At 44.2% G+C, this 21,131-nt stretch overlaps 1 protein-coding gene across 1 annotated transcript; it reads right to left on the reverse strand.

Annotated features, from left to right (window-relative positions):
• Nucleotides 1-18,929: 18,929 nt before the first annotated feature.
• On the reverse strand, nucleotides 18,930-19,917 carry LOC133956933 (forkhead box protein B1-like). Its single transcript, XM_062392306.1, has one exon. It carries the CDS (start codon nucleotides 19,915-19,917, stop codon nucleotides 18,997-18,999), a length of 921 nt encoding a protein of 306 aa, XP_062248290.1. The 3' UTR covers nucleotides 18,930-18,996.
• Nucleotides 19,918-21,131: the final 1,214 nt, after the last annotated feature.

Here is a 21,131-nt window from a genome sequence, read left to right on the forward strand (position 1 = left end):
CTTTAAAGATGAAATTAAAAACAGTAAACAGATTTTTATTTTGTGGTTGTATGTTAATACATTTGAGCCAAATCCCACGAGTCAGCAGCTGTTTGGATCGTTAGATGAATCTTCTAATTGCCTTTGAGGCAATTTGTGATTTGTGAATTTTATCCAAATAAATTTGATTGAATTGATTGACTGAGTCTGTTTTTTTTGCACTAAGTCAAACAATTAATTTTCTATTCATATTTGATGATAAAAGCAGATATTTGAATGCATCAGTGTTTGTTCTCTTTAGACTTAAAAGTAAAACACATTTCACTATAAAGATGATATTTTCTTACATTTCAAAGACCATCACCTGATCTGTACATCACTGGGTTCACAGCAAACAGGAGCTGATCACAGTCACTTCAGCTCATTCAACACTTTACCTCTTGTCTAATAATTCTGGGAAGAGTGGTTCTAAAAGTATACAAGGAATAATGAGACTGTGAAACAATAAATAAATGGAAATATAATATACTATAATATAATGTCCTGAGGAAGATGCTCAAAAATAGATTTTAAAAACATTTTACGATGACTGTGTGTTGCATCATATAACATTCATATTTTTTTATCCTTTGACAAAAGCATTGAACTTGTTTTTGGTGATAAATCAGTTTCTTGCGTCTCTTCTCCTGAGTGAGCCGTCATTTCCCATCGAGAGTAAACGGGTGGGCGATGGAACATTTCCCATGAGTCCGTCTGTCTGTCACGGATGGAGCGGCGGCTCTCGGCAGACCCGTCCCATCTTAATCTGTTCTGCATGCTAAGCAGAGGAGCCCCCCCCCCACCCCCCGCCCACTTCAGATTGTTATAAATGCTGTTTATGGTCTTGCTATGACAACTGTGAAGGGCACGGCGCAGGATTTATCACAGGATTATCTCCTCAACCAATGAATAGATGGGACGGGTTGTAAATGACCCTGCAGGGTAATAAAAGAAGACGCTGCTCTGCCGGGACAATAAGAGGAGGAGCACGTATTATTAATAATAATAATAATAATAATAATACCTCAGATAAACTCACTTTAATTCACTCCTGTTGGTTTTTCTTCTTTTCTTCATGTTTTTATTGATTTTAAAGAAATGTTTGTTCAAGAGAAGATGTGGAAATTAAAGACAAATTCAAACAGACTGAGGCTGTGATGAATAAAAATAAAATACAAACATGTCACATTTACTAGAGACTAAAACTTTGTCAAGATTTATTGAGTCAAAAATAAAAATATGTTTTAATCCATTGTGAATATGATAAATTATAGAGCTTTCAAATCTATGATTTATCTTTGGATTCTGTGTTTGTTTCTGTTTCCCTGTTCTCCGCTGCTTTTTTGTGCTGTTGTGTCAAATCCTCTTCCCCTTCAGGGAATCAATGACTTTTATTTTGTCTCCGTACAGACGGATGAATCAGAATCACAGCTTCACACTCTTCTGTTTTATTATGTCTGGTTGGTTTTTACTTTGGTTTCCTTTACCTTGTCACCAACAGTGGATCTGGTGAAAAACTAAATCAACAAACCATTAATTAACATCCACAGATGTGAGAAGAACCTTCAGGTTATCGGATCATCTGAGGAGCTGCTGTCCGTCAGTGGTCCGTCGGCATGTGATTGGTCCCTGATGTGGCGGAAGGTGAATAATGCAGAGTCAGCGTCTGTCGCTCTGTTCATCACAGTGTGGAAGTGAGACGTTCGCTGAGAAGCCTCCTCCCTGGAAAATAGGTCAGGACAACGAGCGCTGTCTCCTGCCAAATGTCCAACATCTTAATGAGCCAAGAAAAGAGTCCCGTGTTTGACTTGGTATCCCGAGCATATGGCGGCTGGAAGGCGTCGCCCCGCAGTCCCCCAATACTAACGTCCCCCGGCCCCCGAGACCCCCGGGGTGTCAGTTTTTAGAGTTCTGCCACAACAAAGACAGCAGGACTGCCAGTCACATGTGAACCACTCTGTTTAACTAGGTTCAAGTCCACACATGCAAACACCAAAACCTGCCAGCCCAGAGGCCATGGCAGCACTTCAGATCTCTGAGAGAAAATCACTTCACCACCGAGTCCACCAATCACAGACGGGCCAAGATTTCATCGCTGCCGGCAGCTTCTGTGACTTTATCCACATTTTCACTGACAACTCTGCTCTCTTTACTTTCACAGTGGGTTAGGGTAAGTCAACACATCTATAGCATTCAAGAACCAACCAGAGAACCCACGAACCAAACAGAGAACCCAGGAACCAACCAGAGAAACCAAGAACAGAGTATCTAAACATTGGTAAAATATGCTGTAGTTCCACAGCGTTTTGCCGGTAGTGAACATTGACTGGGGCAGGTATCCATGAAATTTGGAAGAAGGCGTCATTGCCAGCATTTGTATCTTAGCATAGGGGCAAGTAACCACAGTTTGGTTCACATGGTCTACTGGTATGCTCACTGTGTGAAGTGTTTAGGGAATGTGAACATGGTTTAGGTAAATTGCCTAAAACGATAGGAAAAAACTGTAATATTTTTTATTGTGTATTTAGTAATTTTAATATTTATCTCAGTGTTGTCTTTACAATGATTGGAATGAAGTAAAATAATAAATGTTAAACCAAATGAGAAAGGTACATGTCTATATATATATAAATATATATATATATTTGTATATATATACCCTAACCCTACATGCATGCAGATGACACAATGTGTCCTCAGCAGCTTTCAGAGGAAACCTTCTCGTGAGTGAGGAACAGAAGTGTGAGATGTAAAGAGCAGATTAAACAGACAGACTGTAAACCTGCAGCCGAGCAGAGAAACAATGCAGCTTCTCCCTGGAGGCTGCAGCCTAATCCCAGAAAACGCTTAAACCCCCCCATTAAATATTTAATGAGCACAAAGAGGGAAGCGACTGTGTAACTGAGACGGCAGCAGTGTCCAGGTTAAACAGAGACGGGAGCAGCCGAGATGGGACGTCCCACGAGACCCAGACAAGTGTGTGACAGCTGGCAGATAGGGGGCGCTGCAGGAGCAATGGTAGGGAAGTGACGGTGAAGCTTCATTTCAATTTACCAACTCACTTTTAAGAAACAGCTCTTTTTTAATGTCTTATGACCCTGAACAATTAAAAACTGCACTTCCTCCAAACGAGGCGTGGTCGTGTACACAGAACATTTACTCAGGGACATTCTGTTATTGGAATATGTTCATCAAGAGGTTTTTTAAATCTTCAGCCCAAGACTAAGCCAGGGTGCCGGATCCCCCCCGGTGGCTGGCTTCAGTATAGGTCATAGACTCTGTTTCCTCCATGTTAGCAAATGAGACATGGACCACATCACAGCCTATATTTATATCATCGATTAATTAATTAAAACCAAACTTGTCAGAAACATGAACATTTGAACAAACATCAGAGTGAGAACAATTTTCTGAATTTACAGAAACCATATTTGACAAACATTTATTTATGTTATTTTTTTCTGGTCCATGTCCCATCTGCGAACATGGAGGAGGCGGGGCTAATGACCTATACTGCAGTCGACCACCAGGAGGCAAGAAAGAGGCTTCACTTGTGGAAGTTGTCATGTCGTCCATCTTTATTTACAGTCTTTGGTTTGGACGGTGAAAATAAAAAGAGGCTGATTTCTCCGAGCGGAGCTGAACAGAGAAATGAAACCTGATCTGAACTGTCGATTGTTTTCAGATGAACAAATAAAGACAAACACTTTGAGCTTCTTTGTTCTGGTCTTTGAATTTTTATTTGATTTTCTGCTTCAGTCGAGGATTTAGTTATTTTTCTTCAAATCAAGCTGTGTGATAATTACAGATGATGGAAAACATAATTTTTCTAAGATCATGGAGTCGACATTCTTTTTAAAGAAAACGTTCCCGGTGAAGAGTGTCTGTCTGAGGTGGAGCTCTACATGTTTTGATGTCATGGCACTTACCTCTGGATCGTCTGGTTTGAATCCTGCAGCTCCACGTGGTCCATCTTACTTTGAGGCGTTCAGAGGCGACGCGTGCTTCCCCGTGTCACACGCTGCATGCTTTATAGCCGACAGTAAAACATTTTAGTGCCACAGAAATTGGGCTGTTATTAAAATAGCGAGCCCGTATCTGTCACAGGGAGACGTACAGTTATCTTTTTGTGACGCCGAGACATATTTTATCATAATCTGCCGAGGCCGAGCGGGGCCTTGTACACATCATTGGCTCTTCCTGCTCGGTTAGATTGTGAAGGTCAGAGTTCCCGCAGCCTTTTATGGCTGTTTAACTTTTAAGAATGATTGTGAGGCAGCAGCCGAGCCCATTTATTTTCACCTCCGTCACTCGTCTGGCTGTCAGATTCCCCACAGTCTGTCATGTTTGGTAGGAAAAGGAGGAGAATAAAAAACATAATAAGATCTCCGTCCCATCAATCAGTCCGTCCACAGGATGTCTCCGAGTAGGAGGGGCTCAGGCCGAGGGAAATTCAGGGAAATCAATCTGATCTTCATCGACACAAACTCTGACGTCTGAAACTGAAAAGTACGTGAACGATAGAAACTACATTGTGTATTTATGAGTTTAATGCTCCAGCTGAAATAATCACAGAGGGAACGTCCTTACTTTAGGGTCATGAAAAATAGGGGGCGGGGCCGGGGGGGAACTGTTTATCTTGTGTACTGTTATTGGTCATGGGAGGGGCAGTGCTGAGTTTGGATTGAATTTGGACATGCAATACATCCATTGTTAATAAAACTTGAATAAAAAAGCAGATAAGATCTTATTTTGAAATTTCCTTTGGAATTCTCTGCTGTCAACAGGATCATGTTTCTGTGTGTATGCAGCTAACTCACAGTTACAGATAAAGAGGTTTGTTCTTTTAGCTGCTGATGTGTCTGACTGACACAGGAAGTGATGTCACGTTTACAGGTGTGTTCTCACTTCCACCTGAAAAGAAACCAGCTTGTGATGGGATCAGACACCGTTCGTTTTATTATATCATTTAAATGTATGGAACATTATTTGCACTTCAGTTGGTAAAACCCACAGGTTTGGTTCTGAGGTTTCCTGACCGGTCACAAACTGATCCCTTGGGACGGTGAATGAACAATGAGAACACTCACTGAGCTGTGGCCTCCACACACACTGATACGAGTGTTGGTTAGTTTCGACCTGAAAGACAAAAAGGGGACATTGTCATTGTTCAACAACACTCGACAGCTTTTACACTCACGCTTGAAATTTGTTTGGAAGTCCTTGAGGGTAAAAAGCTGCCGGAGAGAAAAGACCTGCGGCTGCGAATAGTCTCACCCTCCCCAAAAGCCAAGAAGAAGAATTACCCCGGCCTGGAGAACATGGAGCGTGTGTGGTCCCTTCAGTCGCCAGGCGATGTGGTGGGGAAGCTGTCAGCCGGCTGGACGCTGGCTGAATCCCGGCCAGCGGAGCGGGAGGAGGAGGAGGGCGAGGCATTCTTCAGCCCTGACACTCTCATTGAGAGTCGGGGCAGCCGTGAAATAAAAGCCGCGAGGAGGCTAAAAGAAAGAAAAGACAGCTCCGGTAGTTTATTTTGTCGAAACAAAACGTGAGTTCCACTTGTGGAAGAAAGTGATTGAACCGTGTTTTGTGTCGAGCTGAATGAGTGCGAGCAAATACGGCTGGAAGAGCTCTGTTAGTTTTACTGATTCAAGTGAGTGTGAAGAGAAGTGAACTGAACTTCAGAGCAGGCGAGAGCTGAGGGTTCACTGAGATCATCCCAACATTCAACATTTCCTCCATAGAACACAAAACGGACCAACGTCACTGAAACAGGTTCTAATGGAACAAGTGAGCGACTGAGACTCTTTCTCTGGTTTCAACTCATCTCACGTCCAACTTTCACTTCAGCTGCCTCCTTGAACTGAGCTCCAGAGAATCTCCTGAAATCTTCTACAGCAGGAAAATCGAGATCAAGATTGGTTCGGTTTTATTTATAGAAAGTTAAAGTTAAATATACATTACATGTCACTTGGGTTTAAATGTACTTTAAACTGAAGACAGTTTTATATTACTGTTCTTATCTTCGGTTCTGGCTCATACAAACTTCAGCTGTGTGGACGCAGGTTTATCTGAAGCCCAGTTGATGCCTTATAAACCAAAAATGCATTTGATGTTTGTCTATTTCAGGTGGCACGATAAAAGCTGCTTAAAGTCCGGAATCCACCTTTAGCCTCACACCTCAAGTGGACCATCAAATTGTCAACGTGGACTTCTGTCATCGTGAACCGCTGTCGCTCACTTCTGTTGTTTTTGTGTCTTGTCAGCAGAAGTTGATCAGTACAACAAACCTCCTCAAGAGCAGGTTGGAGATGTTCCAGTGTTCAAAGCTCTTGTTTCAATTACACCTTTAAAAAGACGGTGTCATTAAAAAGCTGCACTCAGACCATTCGAATGCAAACGGACACAATGAAAAGAGTCTGACGAGTGCATTAAGAGGAATCAGTGGTGAATCCGTTGTTGAGAGAAACACAATGGGCTCTGTTCTCTCTCCTCCCTCTTTCTTTTCTCTCTCCGCTCTGCCTTTCAGCCTCCTTTCACATCTTCCTCCCTCCCTCCCTCCCCTCGCTCCGGCTCGGCCTCAGCACAGAGACAAGAGCCTGAATTGGGTCTAATCTTCTGTGTGTAGCTGAGGATGTGATTGTGAGCGGCCTCCGATCGTCCTCTCCGCCGGATGAAAAGACTCCAGGTGCAGGATGAGGCTCGTAAAAAACAAAACAAAGTGCGGAGAGAAGGAAGGAGGCTGCTGAGCCACATTTACAACTGCCCCCCCCCCCCCCCCCCCCAAAAAAAAAAAAAAAAGCACCATCAACACCATCCCACCTCAAACCAGCAGCGCCTGGATACCTGGTGATGGAGGCCAGGAGAATTTATTAATTTAGAAAAACAATAAAATGTGGACGAGTGTTTGAGGAGCGACTCACTAATGACAAGAACCAGACAGACAACACAACATGACCAAACAACTTCAAACTCAAACCTTGATGAGAACAAAAACTTAAACTGACTTTTTTTATCATCTTAACGAAAACGATGCGAATCCTCGATGTTTCATCTTTCTCTGTGAAAGATGGGACAGATGGATATTGAGGATGAGGAGCAGCTTCGTCACATGACAGGTGAATTGATCACTGGCCTGCGAGGGAACTCCGACCTGTCGACCCGCAAGTTTCTCAAAAACAAACATCAAAGCAGCCGTGAGTAATGGAACTTCAAAGTCGACAGAGACGCTGCTGATTGGTTCTAACAGAAACTAGATTGACTGATGCGTCCCGCTGTGATCTGATTGGACGTTGAATCGCTTCAGTTCCAGTTGTTTGGTTTGAGTTGTAAACACGAGAGGCAGGGGGGGGGGGGGGGGGGGGGAGTTTGACTTTGACTCAGAGTAAAAAACAAACAGACTCATTCCACAGGTCTGTGTGTGTGTGTGTAGAACACACACCTCACATATACGTTCATCTTCTCAGCTTCACATCAGGTTCCTGAACTGTTACTGGTCCACGGAACTTCAGTGTTGATACAAATCAAACGTTTTGATTTTGGGTCTAGAGATCGTGTTTAACAGAATCTGAATTCATTGACATATTATGTGAAAGACTAACGTCGGTTCAGTGAATCATTCAAACTTGTATAGAAACCACACATGTGAACAGTTTAAAGAAACCTCTGTAAGGTTGATGAAACTATAAGGACTATAAAAGCTTCAGAGCAGATCCACCAGGTAGGACGAACACAAACACATGAGAAACATTTAGTCAACCCTGTTGTGACAGCGACACGTTTTAGTTTCGGTCGAATGAAACCGAACGAGACGCGATTCAGGTCGAAAATATCAAAACAATTCAACTTGACTATCAGCTGACGTCCGGCGTCCTCGTGTTGAGCTGCAATTAATCAGCAGCTCCTCTCTGTCGTTAGCGAGCGTTAATTAGAGACTTCAGGGAAAAGTGTGACAGCGTCTGAACGTTAATTAACCAACAGCCTCCTCTTCACAGACGAGTGTGTGATGAGGGAGCAAGGAGCAGAGAAGAAGAAGAAGATGAAGATGATGATGATGCCGGCGACACACAGGTGCACAGAGCGCCCCCCCCCCCCACTGTCAAACCACACATGTGTTATTTACAGCAGAGAAAAATTCAGCAGATGATGAAACACTGTGAAAGAAGCTGCAGTTTTTTACTGTCATCAATAAAACATGAGGAAGAGACAGAAACAGGAAGTGTCTCATTAACAGTTTCTTTTAAACCAGGAGACGTTTAAATGTTTGTGGAAGTTAAACAGTTCGAAGGTTTTATAGTTCGTCAGTTTGTCGTTATTGTTTTGTTCATTTGAAAGAGATCAGTCGAATTTTCAGTTTTCAAATTTTTCGTTCAAAATTAAAAGTATCAGAGGGTCGATGTGTTGATGAGGTTTCTAACATGTGACGCACGTGAAACTGGAAGAATACAAACATCTCAGGATGAAGAAGAGGAGCCGGACACATAGAAGACGAAGACGACAACTTGGAAACACGAGGAGATTCCAGATCTTCTGGTGATGAGGGCCGACCCCGGTGTGGATGATCTGTAAACAACAACACTGATCTTTCCACAGCAGAGTTTATACGTCATGTCCGGCCTCCTGCTGCTCTACAGGCTCCGCCCCTGCTGCTCTACAGGCTCCGCCCCTCGCCTGATGTTCCCCAAGTGTTCCTGTTGATGTGAACGAGTCGGACCCGACAACCTGCTGCTGCTGCTTCACATGAGAAACACTGACTTCAGTGAACCAGTCAGATCTTGGTGATGATCTGGGTCAGTACCTGCTGACTGTTGCTGCTGGAAGCTGCTGGACCTCCTCTCTTCATGTGGAAGCTGCTGGACCTCCTCTCTTCATGTGGAAGCTGCTGGACCTCCTCTCTTCATGTGGAAGCTGATGGACCTCCTCTCTTCAGGTGGAACCTGCTGGACCTCCTCTCTTCATGTGGAAGCTGCTGGACCTCCTCTCTTCATATGGAAGCTGCTGGACCTCCTCTCTTCATGTGGAAGCTGCTGGACCTCCTCTCTTCATGTGGAAGCTGCTGGACCTCCTCTCTTCATGTGGAACCTGCTGGACCTCCTCTCTTCTTGTGGAACCTGCTGGACCTCCTCTCTTCATGTGGAAGCTGCTGGACCTCCTCTCTTCATATGGAAGCTGCTGGACCTCCTCTCTTCATGTGGAAGCTGCTGGACCTCCTCTCTTCATGTGGAAGCTGCTGGACCTCCTCTCTTCAGGTGGAAGCTGCTGGACCTCCTCTCTTCGTGTGGAAGCTGCTGGACCTCCTCTCTTCATGTGGAAGCTGCTGGACCTCCTCTCTTCAGGTGGAAGCTGCTGGACCTCCTCTCTTCGTGTGGAAGCTGCTGGACCTCCTCTCTTCATGTGGAAGCTGCTGGACCTCCTCTCTTCATGTGGAAGCTGCTGGACCTCCTCTCTTCATGTGGAAGCTGCTGGACCTCCTCTCTTCAGGTGGAAGCTGCTGGACCTCCTCTCTTCATGTGGAAGCTGATAGATAGATTACTTTATCCATCCCCGAAGGGAAATTAAGTCGTCATAGCAGCCGGTACATTTGAATACAATACAATAGAATAAAATAGAAAATAGAAAATATTGCGGTAGAAAGAATAAAAACACAAACACAAGATAAATAGGTAGATAAGGTGCAGTGGCAGATGATGGTAATAGTACTGATGATATGATGGTCATGTTATTGTTAGACAGTATATAAAAAATATTACAGTATATATAGTATATATTATATATTTATATATGATAGTAATTATACCAATATAATAGCAGTATATAGTAATAATAGCAGCAACAATATATATAATAATAATAATAGTAAAATATAATAATAATAACATGTACACATGTATAAATATGTGTATATAGACTTATATATACAAAGAATGTACAAAGAGTATGATATAATATATGATATATAGTAAAAGACAATATGATTGTATAAAATCATGAATTGAGACAGGTATATTTAGTTTCGGGCGGTGTGGCCTAGTGGTTAGAGTGGTGATTCTTCAACAAGAAGATTGCCGGTTCAAACACCACTCTCTCCCATCTGCATGCCGAAGTGTCCTTGGCAAGATACTGAACCCCTAAATGGCCTCTCATGAATGTTGAGTGTACTAATTGTATGTTGCTTTGGACAAAAGCGTCAGTCAAATGACATGTAATGTAATGTTGTGCAGTTCTGTGATGGTGGCTCTGACAGAGGTAGATGAGTTGTACAGTCTTATTGCGGTTGGGAGGAACGACTTCCTGTATCGTTCCTTAGAGCAGCGGGTTGAATGGACCTCCTCTCTTCATGTGGAAGCTGCTGGACCTCCTCTCTTCATGTGGAAGCTGCTGGACCTCCTCTCTTCATGTGGAAGCTGCTGGACCTCCTCTCTTCATGTGGAAGCTGCTGGACCTCCTCTCTTCATGTGGAAGCTGATGGACCTCCTCTCTTCATGTGGAACCTGCTGGACCTCCTCTCTTCATGTGGAAGCTGATGGACCTCCTCACTTCATGTGGAACCTGCTGGACCTCCTCTCTTCATGTGGAAGCTGCTGGACCTCCTCTCTTCATGTGGAAGCTGCTGGACCTCCTCTCTTCAGGTGGAAGCTGATGGACCTCCTCTCTTCATGTGGAAGCTGCTGGACCTCCTCTCTTCATGTGGAAGCTGCTGGACCTCCTCTCTTCATGTGGAAGCTGATGGTCCTCCTCTCTTCATGTGGAAGCTGATGGACCTCCTCTCTTCTTGTGGAACCTGCTGGACCTCCTCTCTTCATGTGGAAGCTGCTGGACCTCCTCTCTTCATGTGGAAGCTGCTGGACCTCCTCTCTTCATGTGGAAGCTGCTGGACCTCCTCTCTTCATGTGGAAGCTGATGGACCTCCTCTCTTCAGGTGGAAGCTGCTGGACCTCCTCTCTTCAGGTGGAAGCTGATGGACCTCCTCTCTTCATGTGGAAGCTGCTGGACCTCCTCTCTTCATGTGGAAGCTGCTGGACCTCCTCTCTTCATGTGGAACCTGCTGGACCTCCTCTCTTCATGTGGAAGCTGCTGGACCTCCTCTCTTCATGTGGAAGCTGCTGGACCTCCTCTCTTCATGTGGAAGCTGATGGACCTCCTCACTTCATGTGGAACCTGCTGGACCTCCTCTCTTCATGTGGAAGCTGCTGGACCTCCTCTCTTCAGGTGGAAGCTGATGGACCTCCTCTCTTCATGTGGAAGCTGCTGGACCTCCTCTCTTCATGTGGAAGCTGCTGGACCTCCTCTCTTCATGTGGAAGCTGATGGTCCTCCTCTCTTCATGTGGAAGCTGATGGACCTCCTCTCTTCTTGTGGAACCTGCTGGACCTCCTCTCTTCATGTGGAAGCTGCTGGACCTCCTCTCTTCATGTGGAAGCTGATGGTCCTCCTCTCTTCATGTGGAAGCTGATGGACCTCCTCTCTTCTTGTGGAACCTGCTGGACCTCCTCTCTTCTTGTGGAACCTGCTGGACCTCCTCTCTTCATGTGGAAGCAGCTTTTCCTGTTACAACTCCTCCAAACCGCCTGAGGCCCGACGTGGCCTTCTCCTCGCAGCTGCAGGAACGTGGAGCTCCAGCTCTTTTCTTTCACTAAATGTTTCTTTCCTCCCAACAATCATCTGGGACACCTCATCAATCTGCTGGTTTCTCCCCTCTCGGCTCTGGGCTGGTTTCTGACACCTCTGCTCTCACTGCAGCTTTGAAGTGTCGTGGCTGGGTGTTAGTTTATGGTCACCGGTGCAGATAAGATTCCTGAACGGGGCCGTAAATTTAACTCAGCACGGACAAAACTAAAGCTGGAGGCGAAAGCTCACAGCGGTTATTAAAGCTGACAGAGTCTGTTATCACCTGACACATTCTCCAAATACAAGAGAGGCTGTTTTACAACCAAACCACTGTAACCTGCAGCGTGAGGCCCGAGGGCGCCGTGCACCGAGCCCAGAGAACATCTCCATGAAGAACATCAGATATCTGCCCTCAGATCATTACACAGTTTAAATTAAAACCTGTCACAGTTGAAAGGTTCAGAACAAACTCAGGTTTCTCTGGTCATGTGATCTACAGTGTCTACAGATACAGGCCCAGATATAAGTATAAGTATATCTGTTTGGTCTTCAGCCCTTTTTGATTACATAGGCAAATTAATTTAACCGAAACCAACTGAAGCTCGAATGATACACTTCTGTTTATAGATTCTATATTATAACAATATTGTGTTTTCTTGTGTTGATAATTCAGAAATGTTCCTTGTCATTAGTGAGTCGTCCTCAAACTCTACAATATTCTGTCACTTTGTATTGTTTGTGTTCACTTGTGTAATTTATATATAAATTTGACATGTCGACTATTTCTGAGTTAGTCTTCACCACTTTTCAAAATAGGGTCTTGTTTACACTTTTAATAAAACTTTATGTGATAATATTTACAGTAGAGTTTTTTCCCCTCGACTTGTCTCTGATGTTTTTTGCTGAATCTACAGAATCTGATAAACTTTTTGTCTCCGGGTTCACGAGTTCACTGACGGTTTACAGCAGCGTTCAACCCACCTGACGGCTGCAGGCCCCCCCCCCCCACATGATCATCATCATCATCATCATCATGCACAGGTGCACTATGGGAGGGTGGAGCTGCCCGCCACAAACCATTTAGAGAGCAGGGAGGGGGAGGAGGGGGAGGAGGAGGGAGGTTAGTTAGTGGGTGTGAGAAAATGAAACGACTCTAATTCATCGGCAATAAAATCCCTCCCCCGAACACCCCCCCCCCCCCCCCTGCTCCCAGGCAGTGCTTTCTCAGCAGCCCCCCCCTCCCTTCCTTCTAGGACTAATTGTCAGTCATGTGGGGGAGGAGCCTGCAGCCGCCGCCGGCGGTTTCATCCATCTGTAAATGTTTTCATCCATTTTCAAACATGTAAAATATTTTGTTACTGTGTCTAAAAAGTGTAACAAAGTTTATATATATATATAAAAACATTAGCATTATACTAACAAAGAGCGGGGCAGCGGCTGTCGAGTCACAGCTGGAAGAAAAACTTGGTCCTGTACGATCCTTAGTTCAGGTGTGAACTGACACGAGATCAGAAAACTCAACACATGTCACCAAACAACAGATGAAACATTGTGACTTGTGTTTCTTTGTGTTTCTCAGTGTCGACACAAAACTCGACTTTAATGACCTGAAAGTCTTTTTTTCATCACAACAAAAGAGACTAAACGTCAAATAATAAAGGTGTAATTCACCAAAAGATCAGAAAGAAATGATGAAAAACCAACAGAGAGAGAGAGAGAGAGAGAGAGAGAGAGAGAGAGAGAGAGAGATTATAAATGATTTGTTTTTATAATTTACAGATCTGTGTCTTTTGAAACTCTAAAGCTGAACGTAATGAACTCTGCTGCTATGTTTTCTGAGGGGATTTATTTTTTTGTTTTATCACAAATTCACATTCAGCCTCAGAACAAAAAGCAGTTTGTAATGTTTAGCATGAACATGTTTGTTTTCTTGAACCAGGTCAGAACTCTGGATTGTTTCAGACAGAAACTCAGGTTCCTCCTCGTCACTGCATCATTTAGGTCTCGCGGGGGGGGGGGGGGGGGGGGGGGGGCCTTGTTATTTGGGTCACACATGAAATCAAACAGATTCACCTCTAGCTGAGACGGATGATTTATTCAGACGCTGGCAGCCGCCGCGCTCGGTGACAGATTGTGTTCTTGGTGATCTGCCTGACGCCGCCGAAGGGAAACCAGCAGACGAGGCAGAGACAGCGAGTCACAGGGTTTGTGTTGGTGAAGCTCAGACGCTACAGGAAACACAGCGTCTCACTTTCACGTTTCTGTTTCTGAGAAAAAAGATGTGTGTAAATCAAGAGTTGCATTATTTGTTATCTCCTGAGGGAGCTAAGCTAACAGTTTCCTACTGCTTCCAGTCTTTATGCTAAGCTAAGTGAAGCTCAGCGAGATGAAACTGATTTAGCTGTGGAAATGAAACGTTTCAGGTGATTCTGAGTTGAGGAGTCAGTCGGTTTGGTTCCGTCAACACAGACACTTGGAGTTTTAAACCCCATCACTGATGCCATGGTTAAGACATTCCACTGGTCTCTGGTCTTTCCCAGTCTCTGACACATAGACCTGTTAAAGCTGCTGTTCTCGTTTCAGCTGGAAAACCCAGGTCGTGTTTCAGGACTCGTTCACACCTGGTTGGGTTCAGAGCTTCAGACTCTTCAGTCCAGTGTGAACCTGAACATCAGGTGTGAATGTTCCTCAGAGCAGGAGAGGAGTTCTGGGTCTGAACCAGGTTCTGCTGGTTTGCAGTGAAAATTGAAGTTAATGAAATGTTTATTATTTAAGTCAGTTCTTGTCACACTGATGTTCATGTTTCAGATAAGTTTGTTGTTTTATGATATATAACAACGAGCTGAGACGTCAGGTCGACACCTCGACACCTCGATCTGAATCCTGTAAAATCCTCCGTGTGTTTTCACTCGATCACTTTTAGCTCAGTAAATATTTGAGTTACTTCTGTTGAGTTTCTCTTTTCTTCTCTGAGTCAACAGCAGCAGAGTTTTCCTCTTTAAACCTCATTTGTTTTACTCGTGTGTGGTCACTAAACGTGTGTGTGTGTGAGGGTGTGTGTGTGTGTGTGTGTGTGTGTCACTAACTGACATTTTTACCGCAACAGTCGTCGTCTCTCGGCAACGCACTCAAAGACCTATATGCATTGACGGAGCACAATGGCGTTTGGCAGCGGGGAGGTGTTAACTGGCTAATCCCTCACGGCCGCTCAGACGCTGCCTGCTGCTAATTCACCGCCCGCCACAAACCGGCCAGTGTTTACACACCAGACACACACACACACACACTCACACTCACACACCAGACACACACACACACACACACACACACACACACACTCACACTCACACTCACACTCACACTCACACTCACACACACACTCACACACACTTTAACCACGAACCTGATCATTATCTCATGAATGCAGACGTTTTAAAAACAGGAAAACAAGTTGAAACACTAAAACACTGTGAGCGTCACCTCATGTCGATGACCTGATGCTTTGTGCCTGATATTTAACATAATAATAATTACTATATTTGTATAGAACATGTCTGCTTTTAAAAGTGATTTAAAGAATTGTTCACATACTCGTTGTACTGAATCATTCCACTAGAGGGCGCACCACAGAACTCAGACCGGACAGAACTTCCAGATTTAGGTTCTGCAAATAATAAAGTAGCGACACCGGAGGAGGTTAGTCGGTGCTAACGTCCGTGATCAACGTAGACGAGATGTCATCGTGGACGAGACGTTAAATCAATGATGTCATTACAACGGCAAGTATCTGCCTCAACACTGCCCCTGTTGTTGAGGTGTGTATTGCATCATGTTAACTTCTGAGGACACGCTAGGTTCAACATCACGAACACGGAGACGAGCGACAACTTTACTTTTTATCTTCAAACTCAGCAGCTTGAACGGAAACTGATGAACGTGTTCAAAAGAGTCGGAGACGATAAAACCTTCGTTAACTTTAATCAAAGCGTCATGTGACCCAGGAGGAGTTCTGATTGGTCCTTTAAACACCGACATTAGTTAACGATTTGGACTCGAGTTAGATCAGACCCACGCAGGAGAAATTATTCTTTGATTAATTGATTTAATTTCTGAGCAACAATGTGTATATTTTCTAGTTGTTCAGATGAAATCTAATAAAATGTGTTTAGCTTCAGCGAATGATCAGACAGATTTGAATCTATAACAACAGACTGATGAAGAGAAGGATTATTAATAATGGAAATGTTTGGTTGTTGCGGACGAGCAGTCGTCCTGTGATAATTTAAACCTGATCAAAGTTTTCTGTCTGTGTTTGAAGTTAAACTTAGATTCACAGAGTCACTCACTTATTATATTTTCTACTTCAGGAAGCAAACGTTTATAAAACTGATGAATTTCATATTAAAGACGCAGACGAGGTTTATCAATCTGAACCTGAAGTCGACTCTGATGGAAAACTGTTTCTTTATTTTCATTGTACGAGATGTCGACGTCTCTGCTGCGGCTTCTTAACCAGAGTTTCAAGATTTGAGTGACATCAGATCAAACCGTCCAATCAGAGCCTTGAACACACTCAGATTGTTTCCATTCTCTCACTGTGGAGTACACACTGATCAGTGATCAGTTTGTGTTGATGAATGTTTAAATGTTCAATTCCTCTAAAATGAACAGATCGGATATTTTACAGATTTAAAAGCAGAAAAGTGTTTTAATGAATCAAAAGGATCACAGATTCTGATCCATGTTATATCATAATTAGATTAGATCATTATGAGATCATTATTAGATTATTATTAAATCATTATTAGATCGATATGAGATCATTATTAGATCATTACTAGATCATTATTAGATCATTATTAGATCATTATGCAGAACATTTACAGAACATAATGCAGCGTTTGGGGCTTTTTACAGTTGAAGCTCAACAATGAATCAAAATATGATTCATACTCAAAGTGAAGGCGCTGCAGTGATTGACGAGGGACCAGGGGACAGGTCATATGATGATGTCACAGTTTCCTGATGAAACCGCTTCACAGGATCAAATAAACTGTGGCGCTTCATGAAAAGAAGCTTTTTAAGATCTGCTGCAGAAACTAAATGTTCAGAGATAAACAGACGACTGCATCAACAAATAAAGATAAACACAAACTTTTAAAGAGAAGCTACAGAGACGCTTCGGTCACAATCTTTATTCTCCAGACGTCAGGAAACACGTCGGTTCAGACGCAGAATGAAAATCCCATCATCCTTTTTATATTTGTTTCAGTCAAGATGAAAATTTGAAACAAAAAAAGTCTGTCACAATTATCACAACATGAGTTTTGTGTTCATATCGTTTAACTGAAGTCTCCTGAACTGATTCATTTACAGTGATGTTGTGAGTTTTGTTCCAAATTAAATTTTATTCTGTCCGCTGCTGTAATAAAACATGCTGTAATAAGTCATAACTTCAACAACCAGCCACCATCTGACTGGTCCCAGTGTGAAACAGAATAAACATTAAATGATGATCAGCTGATATATTGATCACAAGTGTTTAATCTGACAAATCATCACAATCCAACCTGAATCCAGAATTTTCTTTATTTTAGTTTGAAGAGACATGTTTTTGATTATTCATGTGAAATGTCTGTATGTTTTAAACATGTGTCAGTGTGTCATGTTTCTTTTTTACCGTCAACCTGCAGATGAAAAATGATTCAAACAACAACTTTTACGTGTTGGATATATTTGAGTCAATGTGCATCGTCTCCTTTAAATGAATAAAGATAAAATGTCTGAGATCTGCTTGATGAAGAAAGTGTGTTGTTGGAAACTGATGTGGAGTCAGTTCAATGTGTGACAGTCACAGATGCTCAGAGGCCGACACTTTGGTTCTTGGAATAATCTTTGTTCTGCGACAGGTGGAAAATAAGAATAAAAATTCTGCTCAAGTCAAACTGTGTTTTTCTCTGAGCTGAGGTGAATTATCAATTATGTAATTGACAGATATGAACTGATTTATTATCTTGTTAAAAGTGTACAGCTTTTCTCTTTTTATATCATTAAAAATAGGACGTATGAAGATTAATGTCCGACAGGTTCATTTACGATGAAATTATCATCACGTGAAGATGAATTAAAACACACGATAAAACTACACGTGTGATTTGGTCGAATGTGACGACTGAATTCTGAATTCATCTTTCTCATGTTTGAACGACAGATTTGAAATTAGATTTGTTCAGTTCTGAGGATTTCACTTTTAAAAACCATGTTTGAAAGAGAAAAATAAGAAAAATCTGTTTCATCAAACACTTGGAGATTTTTACCCGCTGACAAATATGTATTTATATCATGTTGAATTTGAAACCAGCCTCCAGCTGTGCACAGATGTTGTGATAATAACAGACTCCTTCACATGTGTTTTCTCAAGAAGGTTTTTTTAATGGATGTGAATGAGCAGTCACAGCTCAGGGAGTCAAACGCCCGTTGGTCATGCTTTATGATTTCAGCCCGAAAGAAAAAGAGAAAAGAAAAAAATTACAAACACTGAAGTATTTTTCTTTTTTCTGACGTTGAGCTTCATGCAGCAAATACAGACACACACAGAGCGGCTCGACTCAACAGCGTTTTAAAAACCTTCAATTAAACCGACACGGCTTCAGCTTCTAAACATCCAGGCTCATCTTTTTAAAAGTGCATGAGAAAGTCCAACGTTGCATTCATAGTCAAATATCTGCGGTGGGTTTGTTTCACTGTGCAGAGCCTCTGACATAAATATATGATTCAGGTCTAATCTCTTCTTCTCTGCGATTGTTCATATCCATATAAAAAAAACTAAAATAACTAATAACTGCATCATTATTTGGTTTAATAAAAGCAAGTTTGCATTTTGATGAAGATTTTTCTGTTTTTTTTTTTTTGTTTTATACACATTTTTAAATTACCGTCTTTTTCTTCTGTGGCAGAAAAGAGAGAGAAAAGTCAGAGTCATGAATCTGTTTCTCTCCGTTTGAGGAGAAAAGACTGAAAAACACAAAAGATCCGAATCATTTGTCTCCAGAGGGAAAAACTGAAGAAACAAAAAACACTGCATCTCAACGTGGTTTTGAATCAGATCTAGAAAATGAAAACTGTTTATAATTATTACTAATTATTTCTGTTTGTCATGATTATTGTCAGTCGGAGGTCAAAGGTCAAGCTGCTGTTTCTTTACATCAAGTGAAAACACGTTGAAACTTCGATGATTCTTCACTTTCACTCAGAAAAACACGCAGAGTTAAATCTTCGTGTCCTGGAGACAAAACTCTGCTTTAGAGAAGTTTCTCGTTTTCCCTTCAGTGTTTTTATTTAATATATAAAAAGAGAAAAGTCCAGGCTCCGGTCAGTGCACCGCCACCACGGACTGCAGCGAGGCCGAGGAGGGCAGCGCCTCTCCGGGCGCGGCCGGGCTGCTCTGCCCGGTGGCTGTGTGCGGGGACGTGGGGCTCAGAGACTGGGGCGAGTTCGCGAGGAAAGCCGGGATGTGTGAGGGCAGTGAGGCGGGCGTGGGTTTGATGGGCACCGGGATGGCGGGCAGAGTCTGTCCGCCGTGGCAGAGCGATTTGAGCGGCATGCCGTAGGCAGAGTAGTCGCTGGCCATGGAGATGGGGGCCGTGGTGTCCATCATCCCGGAGCCGTACATGTGCGGCCAGGCCGGGGTCAGCTGGTTGTGCAGCGGGTACCCGGCGGTGGAGAAGGCCGCCAGGCCGCCCGGCATCTTGTACTCTCTGGCGATGATATTCTCGATGGCGAACGGGTGTTTGAAGCTGGACGGCTGCGACACGGAGCTCAGGTTGTATCCGCCCGTCATGTGCGGGAGGTGCGCGGCGGCGTGCAGCGCGCTGAGCCGCAGCTTGGCCTGCTGCTGCAGGTAGTGGGCCGCGTCCTGCGGCTTGCTGGGCCCCAGCGGGTCCGTGGCCTGCATGCCGCCCACCTTGAAGCGCTTCCTGCGCCGCAGGAAACTCCCGTTCTCGAACATGTCGCCGCAGCTCGGGTGCAGCGCCCAGTAGCTGCCCTTCCCGGGCTGGTCCGGTCGGCGCGGGATCTTGATGAAGCAGTCGTTGAAGGAGAGGTTGTGGCGCAGGGAGTTCTGCCAGCGCTGCGTGTTCTCCCGGTAGTACGGGAACCGGTCCATGATGAACTTGTAAATCTCACTGAGGGGGAGCATCTTCTCCGGGCAGCTCTGGATGGCCATGGCCGTGAGGGAGATGTAGGAGTAGGGGGGCTTCTGGTCGCTGTACGTGTTCCTCCCCGGACGAGGCATTATTCCGCTGAGCCGGACCGAGCCGGGTCAGGACCAGTCGAGTCTACGGGAAAGAGTCGCCTCACTTTTCACAAACTTTGTCCCAACACTCCCAACTCTTCAGAAGTGCCTTACGCACGGGAGGACACTGGCCCGGTGCTGGGGACGCATGGTTCCGTATTTTACGCGCGGACGTGGAGCCTCAACTCCGCCGACAAGTTGGTAGAAAAGTTGCAGAAGCAGCGGTTGGTCGCTCGTCTCCTCCCCGCCTGCCTGCTGCGGGTCCCCGGCAGGTGCAGCGCGGTGTCCCGTCCTCCTCCTTCCCGCGGCTGAGCTGCGCTAAGCTGCTGCTGCCTCCTCCATGTCCCGGTGTCGCTGTGTCCCGTGTGCGGGCTGGACGGCGGTGACAGGAGCAGAGAAGACCCCCGGAGAGGAGCTTCATTAATGGGCCACTTCTTCACCGTCACATGATCACAGCCCGGGGGAGGAGGATGCACGGGGAGGGGGAGAGGGAGGGAGGGGGTGGGGGGGGGGGGGTGAGGCTGTGGGACGGGGGCGCGCTGTGGATCCATTCATTCACATGAAGCCAACACGAGTCATTTCATTTGAAGACTCAGCGGCAAACTGATCCGAGAGCATCCGGAGGAAGAGGCTCGAGTCCCGGGTGCTGGAGTCGGCGCTGCGCTCTGTGCAGGTATGTGGGTCTGTCTGGAAACATTTTACGCACGGCGTGTATGTTGTGTTGTGTGTTGTGTGTGTACGTGTGTTGCACTGACAAATGAAGCCGCAGTTTGGGGCTCGTTAACGAACATTTGTTATGTTTTATGACACAATAAGACAGTAACACAAAAGTACTAAATGAAGATAAACACGTTGAAACGCACAGCAGTTTCCAGCTGACTCACGCAGATGAGACAGTCACGTTAACGGGATTTTCTGTGGAAGGTTTTCGTTTCTTCAGGTTTTTAGATTTGTTGTGTTTTGTAAATTAAACAAAATTCCCCTAAAATAAAGTTTGAACAGTTAATTCTTTGAACCTGAGTGACACTTCAAACCACTGCGCCGCTCATCTCACAGGATTCAACGAGCTGGTTTTTAATTGAGACGCGTGACTGAGCATCGACCTTCATTCACTCGTTCATCATTAATCACCAACACAAAGATTCTTTTCACGGCTCAGTCTCGCGTGTTAAATTTCTTTATTTAACATATTTATTTTATATATACTTTGCATT

This window comes from Platichthys flesus, chromosome 1 (genome assembly GCF_949316205.1).
Source record: "Platichthys flesus chromosome 1, fPlaFle2.1, whole genome shotgun sequence".
Lineage (NCBI taxonomy): Eukaryota > Metazoa > Chordata > Actinopteri > Pleuronectiformes > Pleuronectidae > Platichthys > Platichthys flesus.